Raw genomic sequence first — 12,308 nt, 5'->3', positions numbered from 1 at the left:
TGAACTTCTGAAGTAATAAGAAATGAAGGTCTTTGCACAAAATGATTTAGCCAGGAAATGGACTGAACAGAATATGAAAGCTTTGTGAATTGGCACTGTCATTATCATACCAAGAATAGCCACAAGGTATGCTGAGTCATGATCGCATTATGTTTCTATTTCATTTCGTACTTTGCTTTATTCCTAAAAAAAAAATTGTGAATTCTTCACGAAACCTGGCAGAGGAAGTCACATGACAGGAAATCAAGATTCAAGCAACCATGTGCTTCTACATTTTCTCAATCTATGTTATTGTAAATGTTTGGTAGACTGTTTATCTCAGTTGGTAGAGTTTGGTTAACTCAAAAGAAAGGAAATCAAAAATGTTTCAGCATATCACCCAGTCTGTTATCCTAGTCAAGCAACTGCTTATCCATTACCGCCTACTCAATCTGTACATTAAGATGCTATAAAATGTATTTCATTGCATATGTAACTATTTCTATTTCCTTTCAAAACTCTTTTAATTACCCTCATTTACATTATCATGAGAACGTTGTTGAATTTTCGAAATGACTTCACTTGTTCATGTGGAGAAACAGAATACACTGAAACTGAAAATGGTAGCGGCATATGAAGTAGGTACCTGATTCAAACTGCTGAACTGGATCATAGTCGTCTGGTGATGTGGGTGGTTGATAGTGATGGGCAACAGGCAATTGAGATGGATTGGCAATGGTTTTTAAGTCATTCTGTCGTATGTGGATATTGCCCTTGCGCACTACATAGCATTGATGCGCATGAAGCAGAGTGGGCCGACAGTTGTCAAATTAATCAGAGTGTAAGAAAGAATGGCAGCCGGGATGGATTGCATTGAATATTTTGCATGGCCAAAAGGAGGGGGAAATTGGCGGCGTAGGGGTCCGAAATATTCCAGCAACGTTTGGATATGAAGAGGCGCAGCATCAGAAGTGGCAGAAGTGGTACAGGAGCAGTCAAGTTGCCGCAAGGTAGAGAAAAATCAGCTGCCATGCAACACATGCAAATAAATAAAATTAGTACGAAGTTGGCTGGCTTAAAATGAAAAAAGTTACATGAATGTACACCATGTTAGCACAGGATGTTGAGGAGTGACTGCTGAGTTATCAATGTTTGAAACAATAGAATTGTTTATGGAATTTTTGTCCTTGTAACCGCAATGATGCTTATGGTTTGTTAAAGGGACTGTACAGTACCAGTTGAGGTGGGGATTCATGTTTTAAACATTCCTAAGTGAGATAATGAGGAAACCTCTTTTGAAATATGAAAGAGCATGTAATTTTAAGAACTTAGGGTTCAACGTTTATTTGATGAAAATTGTTTTTCAAATGGCTGAGATATCCAAAAAAGTGATAACAATAAAAGGCGACATACCATGCCTTTTATTAGGATCTCTTTGTTTCACCTTGTTTTTGGATATCTCAGCCATTTCAAAACCGATTTTCATCAAATAAACTTTTGATACATACCTTAGAATTGCATGCTCTTTGACATCTCATAGAGTGGTTTCTGAATATCTCGCAAAATGTGAAATGCTAAATCTGTACACACCCTTTAATATACTGAGAGAGATCCTCTAACAGCCACTGCATAACTATACTTCGTTTCCACTTCAAATAATAACTTTTGGGGAATTCCTGTCCATTTGCAGAATTGGTGTTTGGCAGTAATGAAGTCAGAATCTTGAAATCAATCCAGAGCTCAAATCGTAACATGATTTGTTCACCATTGGCTTGTATTTTGGGACCGTCTGATTGCATATGGGGGCATCTCCCCCTGTTCACACCCGTACCATCTCCTGTGTCAACTGAACCTTAATTAAAGTCTAATACCATGAGCCACGGATGGCACAAGTGGCACAATCTAGTTGTCACACTTGTCAGTGCTGCCGATTTCCTGTGAACATTTGGCCCCCAAATAATTAAAACAGGTGGCAAGTGCATTCGGCACAGATTAATAAACAGTAACGAGGTCAGCACCTCGTCCTAAGCAAAGAAGCAAGAACAGAAATTGATTACAGCACTGGGCTCCCCAGGCAAAAAAAAAAAAATATGTCTGATTTTGCCACATTCAAATCGCATGAATAACTCATCATTTTATTCCCACAGTGACTCAACAACATAGGACATATTGGAACACATGAATACATACTGTGACAGACCATATGTTTTTTCAAGTTTGATGATACATTTTCAGAATTCTGTAATCTACATCATAGTTCAGATTATTAATCTGCATTATCTATCAGCAATTTAATTCATAGGGAGAGTCTACAATTTATATCTACATACTTGTATCTGACCACATTCTAGAAATAAGAAATAAGATAAGTGTAAATTGTGCATTGCATTTTAATGCTTCCCCTTCTTTTGTTCTTTTTTTGTCCTTTTTTTCCTGACATACATAGAAAATGGCATCATGCTGTGAATTTACTTATTTTCCTGTGTCTAGCTGTCAAATCCTGATGCATGTGTGTACATTGTCGTCTCACATAACATAATGTCTTGTAATATACAGGTTGTAAACTTACCAAAGCACATGGCCATTGACAAGGGTATGCATAACAGGAATCAAATGTGAAATTGCACGAAATGAAAAACACAAGAAATATCAGAACAGCATACATACAACGTAATAACAAAGAGGAAAAGGATAAAGACATGTGAGGTTAAGGACAAACTTGTACCAGAGTTAGTTGCTCACACCAGAAGTTTCATTAATATCTTACAGTTCTGTAACCTGAGCAACTGCAAAGTTTTCCAAGTGTACGTATATCTTCCGAAATTGTGGAACCTGGCACATAGTTTCTATAGCTTTATCAACAGATTTTTTAGGGGGCTGTGGGGATATTTGCACCCCGAATTAGAATTTTTTCAGGTACTTTATTTAAGAAAAAATGTTGTATGATTTTGAAGATTACACCTTTCAAAATTGTTTTTCTTTTTTTAATAAAACCCAGGAAAAAAACTAGATATATCGCTACGGCGACTGATATGCCTCCGCCATAATGCATGGTTCTCCTAATACGTCTATAGTACAATGTCTTGACAATGTGTAATGACAGTTTCAAACAATTGGCAAAATATTAAAATGACAGGTTTGACACAAATGTGCTGAATGTTCACTTTCCTAGAACTAGGTTCAATTGGATGAATGATTAAAATGTCAGAGTGCAGGTATTTGGGGAACTGATGATTTTTACTTGACTTTTGACCCTTTTATAAGTTTATGCATTGAGTAATTTTTCAAGGTACCAAGGTATTGAGAAAAAGTATAATTTCAGTATCAAATAGGAAAATAGCATTATCTAAACCTGGCCTTTGACCTTTGACCTCACAGATCCAAAGAGAATCACTGTTAGGTTGAACATGCATAAATATGTAAGTTTCATGATGATACCTTAAGTTACTTTTGAGATATGGAGGAAAAAGTGCAATTCAGCACTTTCACTTGACCTTTGACCTTTTGACCTTTGACCTTTTGGCAAGAAACTTCCCACAGAATATATATTGGGTAATACATGTATACATCAAGTTAAAAAAAAAAAAAACCTTCATTCATTGCAGAAACATAAGGAAAGTAGTGATATTTTCAGGAGTTGACCTTGACCTTTGACCCCCTGACCTTTGACCCATGACCCCCAACTTCCCTAGATAATCACTGCCCATCGGTACAAGCATATATACTAAGTTCCATGAAGATACCTTGAACCATTTGCGAGATATGGAGAAAAACATGAAATTTCTTTTTTTTTCCACAAAATAGTCTGTGACCTTTGACCCTGTGACCCTAAAATCCACACAAAGTATTATCCCCCAAGAATATACCCTCATACCAAGTTTGATGTAAAACCACCACACGGTTCTTGAGATATCGACAAAAACAAAACGGGACGGACGGACAGACGGACGTACGGACGGACGGACGGACGTACGGACAGACAACCTCACGGTGATACTCTTGTGTGTCTACCCCTTTGTTCTCCCTTTTGTTAAAATAGACACACAAGCAAAAATTTTAGCCACACAAGCCTGACGGAATAAAGGCCATCTATTGTGCACTATTGTTCTAGCCACACAAGCATACTCTCGTTAGCACGGATGGACGGACGGACGGACGACCCGAAAACATAATGCCTCCGGCCACTTCGTTGCGGAGGCATAAAAATGAGATAGCAGGTAATGTAAACAGAAGTTTTCATAGCAAGTATGAAAGACTACTACAGAATCTAATCTAACTAAACCACTAACATTTTTGGACAACATTTTTTTGTTATTGTTGCCATTATGGCTTCTTTTTGTTTAATTCACAGGATGATATTTGTTTGTAAAGTCTTTCAGTAATTGCAGCAGATTCATGCAGAAAATGGAAAATTATAAAATTTGTAAGCACAGTAAGCTACCAGAAATGAAAGAGCTAATCCACGTAACAATGACAGACTTCCATCATGCAGTGACAGGGAAGAATCTATTGGAGGAGCCAGTCCAACTTGGTATGATGTTCCCTCTACACACATGAATACAGTATTTCCTGGAGATGTCACCTGCATAAACAGGATGTTACTTTCCCATTTGTACGAGAGAGTATCGAGAGATTGCCAGGATGAATGAAACTTGCACATCAAAGCAATTGAAACATGTTCTACACCAACACTAATACAAAGTAACAGAAAAGGGAGAATACGTGGTACAGGGAAGATTTGAGGTGGTCAAACACTACACAGGGATTACATTCTACCAGCAGTACTTTCTGACTACGAAACTGAAAAAATAAATAAACAATGAACAAAAATATCATAAAAATGATGAAAGCACAATCTGCAATAAAAGTAACCTTCTAAACCACTCTATAAGAAGCTTGCATCATGTTTTTAAATATTGCTATCATGTCATCATACTACACCTTCAAAGATTAATCTGATTTTCAATACATCTATGGTTGACTATGCAGTGCTTCTGCATTCTCATGCATGCATACATGAACAATAATAGTTTAAGAATGAACACATAAAATGAAATGAAAATGTGAGCCATGTTTTAACTAGTTTCGCAGACCTCCCAACCTTTCTGACCAAGAAAATACAGTAGGGATGATTTTGCCCAAAAGTAGGAAGGAAAGAGCAGTTTGCATAGTTGCATAGGAGTGTGAGGTAAAATAGTCAAAGAAAAATAGGAAACTTCTGAATCAAGAGCTGGGAATGATCAAAATTAAGATTTTTTTCCCTCCATATTCAGAACGGTTGGGAGGTCTGATTTTGGCTATCCCCTCACCTCATGCATTTTGCCCCTACAGATCCCAAAGTGCCTTGCCCTGAATATGGTTTTTTCCCAAACTACTGGTCATGTATTCAGTGTATCAAAGTCTATGTTTACTGATAGTGACAGGAGTACATTCAGTTGACATAACATTTAAACAGAATTTATCACACCAGTGACCACACAACAAACAATTTCATCCCCTTGAAATATCAAGTCAACAAGAGCAAACATACTAAAATATTGCCTATGGCAAGAGGCCTAGAGGGCAAATAGGGATTGATCGTAGTGCTGCAAATACCAGGTTACCACACTAAGCACAACATTTACATGTATGTGTACCTTGGTAAGTCAAACTTGGGAAGGAATCCTTAAGAGAGGTAACTTGCATATGTACACAGTCAATTGTGACTCCTGTAAAGTTACTTTAAACTCTCACACACACCTTCCAGTAGAAAAAAGTTCACTGTCACATAGCTTTCAATGCCAACACAAAAGACTTTTAAATAGAAACAAGCTTTCTGCCGCTCATGCACTTTGCCAGTGAAAGATACAATATGTTTGCAGCAGCATGTTGAGATACTGAACAGGTGTTTCAATCAAATATGCATCAGTACTTGTCAAGAACAAAATAAATTATAGATGATAATAGTGCTGGGCAACATAGCATTATGGAAAGCAAAAAAAAAAAAAAATCTTCACAAATCATGTGAATTATCATCATAGAATAACAAGGGCTTCAAAAAAAAAGAAAATGAAAAAAGAGAATATAATTTCCCTACAGTATAAGCTAGACTTTACACTGAATTTCACCAAAGAGTGGGATGAATCACAACCTGCCTACCCCAGGAAAGGCAATCAACTATCTAGAACAAAAGCAGAGCAACCTCTGTCTACAACAAAGACTACCCTACAAGCACACACACACAACACAGGGACACACGCAAAATACAGGCACACACACACACATAACACAAACACGCATTCATTCTTTTTTTTTAGAGAAAGCATACCATAACCTAAACAAGTTAACGGCTACCACCACAACCACCACCATGAACAACAATCATACAAATACACACACACACACACACACGCACTCACACATAGAAACCAGGCAAACATATCAAATAGTATAAAGAATTCAAGGATTTGGTCTGCTTCGTCTTACCCAAGCCTTCTTCCGGAGGTGGCCTGTGCTGCTCAGCTATCTCCCTCTGCTGCAGCTGACCTGTGTAGACGACGCTGCTCTGGTTCTGGGTGTTCCTCCTGGCCCGCACAGTCTCGGGGTCATCGGCCACCGAGATCTTCTGTCCCTTATCCTGCACAAACTGCTTCTGATATTCAACCTTGATTGGTGACCAACATCCAGTGAGATTTAAAAGAAGGAAAAACATATTTTTGTCTCAAACAAGCTATATATCGATGGTTTCTGCTTGCTGGCTTATATGAGTTCCTTGTCTTATGTAATGATGATTAAATGCACCACCCATCAACTTTACAACAAAGCTTGTTCAGCGTAGCAAAATTTAGCAAAGAGTTCACTAATAAGCCACGGGTCATCTGGTTTTCAGTGATTTAACAAAATCAAGCAGATGAACTCTATGACACAGACAATGTGAAATTATACCCTAATTAAAAAAAAACAACAACACTTATCTCTTATGACAAATAACAACATTCTAAAAGAAATATTTGAACACAGTTTGAGGTCAAGCTTTCAGCTATCATAATCAAACATGAAATACGTTCGATGGCAAGTGTCAGTAGTATTTTGGGAATATTTCAAAGAGATGTACACATGGGGCGAAACACTCATCAGTATTCCATAAAGTAGAACATCAGAGTTGGAACAAGGTGCTTTGGGTGCAAGCATGGTGAGCAATAATAGCAGTATTCACAGAATACAATATTCTGTCCAGGTGAGGTTATTCAGTACCAGTTTCCATGGTGATACATGGATATGGCATCACACTCTTACTCTATTTTTTTTTTCTTTTTTGGCTCATACAAATACCTGGCTCTGAGTTTTAGTGTTCTTGGCCAGTCTTCTGTTCTCCGGAGTATCTGCCACAGTGGTAAACTTGGTGGTAGGGTAGTGGCTGTCATGAAAAACGAGAAAAGGATGTTTTCTTTTTTTTTTTCTGGAGGGAAGCAGCAATTGATAAATGTTCTACTTCTGCAATTGAAATGCCTGAAACAATAGACATACTGGTATATAACTGCTTGGTAGACCAATTCCAGAGAAAAATAACAATGGAAATTATGGGTGACCTTTGCATTATGATTAAAAAATCAACAACAATTTGATGTCTAATAATGAAAGATTGTCTGTTTCCTAAGGACACTGACACAAATCCATGACCTTGTAATTCAGCTACAGTGTATGATCAATTCCCTGTTACAATTAATGTACAAACACCACATGTTTCAATGCAAGATTGGTGGGGGGGGGGAGGACATTCTCAACTTTCTATGCCATGTAAAATCTTTCTGGAGGAAAATGGAGTGTTTTATTTGTTGTAAGAATCAATCCTGGCAATCAAGTATCCTTTGACTCTTTTCTTCAAAGATCTAAGCAAGTTCCGTCCTCGATGTATATTATGTATTCATGTATTTGCAGAAGACTGACAAATCAGGCCAACACTTAGATGATGTCATATTGGGTACTACAAGGAATACATTGATTACATTACAAGGAACTGTAAAGGTACCGTGTATTACTGTAAGAGTGGAAATTTTTGCGCCGTTGAAATTTTCGCGCTTATTAGCGCAAAAATAAAGACACAAAAATATTTTTGCTTGCCATATGTTCCAGTAGTTGATGTCTTCGTTCCGCAGATATAAAAACATGCGAAACTCTTCTAACCCAGCTGAACGCGAAAAATTAGTCGTGCCAAAATATCTACTTTCACAGTAAAGGTTTGAGTCCATGGCATTTACCATGAAACGAACGCAATACTTACGCATGGCAGTAGGGCAGCTTGTTGTACCCCTTGTAGTTCTTCATGTTCAGTGTCATGCCACATGCTTCGCAGGTAAAGCAGCCCTTATGCCAGCTCTACAAACAAAAATGATAATGATCATTTCAAAAAAGAAGAAGAAGATAATGATGATGAGAGTGATGAAGGTTATCACTGGTGAATAGCTACGAACTGATCATGGTATATATTGGAGTGCAGATGGTAGACCTGACAAATACTTGATTACACCTACAGTGCTTAAAGGACAAGTTCACCTTCATAAACATAAGGATTGAGAGAATGTAGCAATATTAGCAGAACACATCATTTAAAGTTTGAGGAAAATCAGACAATCCGTTCAAAAGTTATGAATTTTTGAAGTTTTTGTGCAGTACCCGCTGGATGAGAAGACTACTGCAGTGTACGAATAACTTGCGTACAACGATATAAGGAAAATATAAAGAGAATTTCACAAAATTCCATCTTTTGAAAAAAGTTCACATTCCCCTGACTCATTACCGACAAATATTATGGGTAATATTATTCCCCCTGCCTTTAGAAAGAGGCAAGTCAAGTGCTCTTTTATTATGCGAAAAAAGTGAAAACATGTTGAATTTTCTTTTACATTTTCTTTATACTGTTGTACGCATATGACTCACAAGCTGTAGTAGTCTCCTCATCCAGCGGTTCCAACACAAAAATTTAAAAAATTCATAACTTTTGCATCGATTGTCCAATTTTCCTCAAACTTTCACTGATGTGTTCTACTAATATTGTTGCATTTTCTCAATCCTTATGTTTATGAAGGTGAACTTGTCCTTTAACAGTTTGACTGGTGAATCAGTGGTATGATTTAAAAAAAAAAGGCTTCAAAAATATCCTTCAAATCTGCTTCACAAAGGAATCACGAAGATTTTCACATCACTGTAAACATAAGATAGTACATAGGCCTACAACTGTACATCTCTCTTTTACGTTACATTTCATACTGTTACTGTTTCTGTTACCTATTCATACACTGCTCCCTTGTTTTTGGATGACACTAGAACCAGAACAAAATTAAGTGACATTGAATCATACATTTACGTATTTCAACTTAACCTACAGCATACTATTACTAATACTTGCCTTTCTTAAATGCACCAGAACATAATCTATAGTATGGTAGTACAGTTGATACAACAAGATCTTAAATTGCCTTTGAATCTCTGAGATTTGATATCATGTGGCTTTTTTTTTAATGCTTTACGTCACAATAAACCAGTATCATATCTGTGGATGCTTCATCACATGCCAGATACATCTTGCAGTCATAACTAGAATAGAATGACGCAAACAACATAAGCACTACCTGTAATATAATACTAGGTTCTACTTCTATACAAATATCTCAAAATGTATACCCAACACTGTAGACAAACAATATGCATTTCAAAAGCATAATTTTGCCAAATGAGACTTCACTTAATTTGGCTAAATTCACAACTGAGAAATTAAAAACTAATGCTATCCCTTTTCAATAGAAGAAAAAAGATTTGCAACTTCCCACATTCAAGACAATGAGCAGATTTTTTTTTGTAATTATATCAGTTTACAAACAATTGGATTATGCAGTCAAGTATACAATACTTTGCTAAGAAAACCTTCATAATTTGCATAAATGCATTGCATAATATGACTTTCGAATATCATTGGGAAAGCTTTCAGCAAGCTCCCTCCACATCTCTCCTTCTCTCCCTATCTTTCTTTATAGCTTTTGTTTGTTTGTTCGTTTTCCATCTGAGAAGATGGCTGGACAGCCCATTCAAGCTGTGTGGGGTGTTCCTCTTTTCTTTTCTTTTGGGAGGGGGAGATACAAATCAATGGGTCTATTCAATCACAGTTTACTAGACCCTATAAATTCTACATGGTACTCTCTAAACCCGGCTCGTAAAGGAGTTGCACTTTATATGTTTATCTAAATACAATGGATAGGCGACCAATGACAATAGCTCCATTGGATTAGCCCGCTTACAACCATGCTTCATCACACGGTTCAATCAACAGAATTCATACCACCAACCGCCCGCCCACTTCTGTGAGGTGTATACTCCCCGCCAAATACGCCCCAAATCAACCTTCTCTCCTCTCACCTTATCCAAGCATTTCAGCTCCTCCACAGGGTACACGGTCTTCTGGCATCTCGGACACCTTTTATTCATCTTGGCGGCCAAGCGCTTATCCGTCAAATTAATGTAGGCTGCTTCTCACGAATTCAGAATGTGATCCTAGTAATTTTCCAGAAATAGAGGCAGGCCGTGGAGATGAGCAGCACCGATTGTGCACACGATTACGAGCTATCGCCAGATCGGAGGCAGGCAAATCGCATCAGTTACTAGTATCAGTAGCGTGCCTCTCTCGCCAGGCAGATGCTCAATTTACATGCGGCCGCCAATTCGCTATCCTAGCTACGCACAAACCTAGACGTGCTAGTTACCACAAGGTGATACTGGTAGACATTCGTTGCTCCAGCGTCCCCCCGTAGCCGTCATGTCAGCGAGGTACCTGGCATGGAAGAAGTCAAATCCAGCGCGAACGCGCAAAAGTAGCGTCGACGGCCATGCAGAGGCACGCACACGGCACACAAACCCGTTCAACAGCGCACCAAAAACGGAAGTCCTCTCAGAGGGCGAAAACCCCCTGCTTATGCACCGGGGGAACCCACCCTCAAATTTGCAGGGGGTTTACGGACAAGCTGACCCGACAGACATACGGCGTATTGATATTTTCATCTCCGACTGCGATCACAACGCTCACCAACATCTCTTCGCCCGACGCAAAGTTCCCATTATCGATCTTTTTTTTTTTTTGTTGCTTTTCTTCTCTTTTTTTTCTCTCCATCAGGACCAAACCCAAACTGATTTTAAAAATTCAATCCGCTTGGAGAATAGAGTAAGAGACAAAAGCATAATTACTTACATATTTCATAAAAATGGCCTATACCCATTAATCGCGGGAAACGGGAAACAATGAAAACAACTCCACAAGGGTTATCTCATCTCTCGGAGGAACGGGGTAAAATCAGTTTTATGTTGTAACCCCTCGGTACAAACACGGGATGAACAAGTTTGCAAAATACTACATACAGAAAAATTTTGATTTTTATCAAATTGTCTTTATGACGGCGGAGAGATCGTTCATGGCTCTTTAGCCCTCAAAAGACTATGCCGTTAGATTTTCGAGATGGATAGCCTATTCTTTCTTTTTTTGTGGTTTGTTTTAACTTTAGGGTGCGTTTCAAGCATGATATACGCTATGCTTCTTCTTCTTTTTTTTTTAATCACTCTCTTTGTGAACATTAATAAACAGTCACGGAAAATGGTCTTTGTATCAATGGCTTATTCCGAAGGCGTGTAGACAGCCTATAGGTTGATAGAATAATTTAGAGAGAAAATGACGTTCTAGATATTGGCAAAGTAAAACATTTCTTTTTTCCAGATCTGATGATAACGTACCCTGAAACAGGCATGTTTGCTTTAACGGATGATAATATACAAGCTTAATATACAGTTTGATTCCTTTTTATATCTTTTTTTCCCCCATTGCTATACTGCATGATGTCCGGCTCTGGCAATACACCAATTATTCATACCTTTATGCTTAATCACAATACACACAACTTATCGAAACCGCTTTATACGACATCATTGGGTTTCGTTGGTTTATGACATTTTTCCTTTCTATCCGTTATACTCTTTCTTTTTACTTTCTTCACTTTGATTTCGACGACATGGATGGAATAAGAATTGACAATTTGCAGACTGCCCAATTCTATACTTGTATTGGATATTTATTTTTACCACGATAATTAACACCGCATGCAGTTCATCATCATCATACAACCAAGTGAATATCTCGACTATATACTTTCTTTCTTTTGATCTGTGGTCACTGATAAATCTGGATTTTAATGTAATTTGAGAAAGATTCAAGCACACAACACTTTAAGTATAGGTGAAAAAGAGGTTTAACGTCGAAGTTTTGTCGGAAAAAAAGTTTTTTCGGACACATGCACAGTTTATTCTTTGGTTTT

At 37.8% G+C, this 12,308-nt stretch overlaps 1 protein-coding gene across 1 annotated transcript; it reads right to left on the bottom strand.

The window, feature by feature from the left end:
- Nucleotides 1–625: 625 nt before the first annotated feature.
- On the bottom strand, nucleotides 626–10,760 carry LOC139740628 (LIM and SH3 domain protein F42H10.3-like; the record flags this gene model as incomplete). The annotated part of the gene is made up of 5 exons (XM_071651212.1): nucleotides 10,369–10,760; nucleotides 8,240–8,334; nucleotides 7,291–7,375; nucleotides 6,445–6,622; nucleotides 626–760 (listed from the first exon to the last, which is right to left on the bottom strand). Coding segments are annotated over exons 1-5 (562 nt in total), but the record flags the coding sequence as incomplete, so codon positions are not given.
- Between the last annotated feature and the right edge of the window lie 1,548 nt (nucleotides 10,761–12,308).

This window comes from Diadema antillarum, unplaced genomic scaffold (genome assembly GCF_040938485.1).
Source record: "Diadema antillarum isolate AM-2024a unplaced genomic scaffold, OU_Dant_1.0 seq00000870_RagTag, whole genome shotgun sequence".
Taxonomy (NCBI): domain Eukaryota; kingdom Metazoa; phylum Echinodermata; class Echinoidea; order Diadematoida; family Diadematidae; genus Diadema; species Diadema antillarum.
The sequence above is the reverse complement of the archived record's forward strand: the minus strand, read 5'-3'. Positions and strand labels throughout refer to the sequence as shown.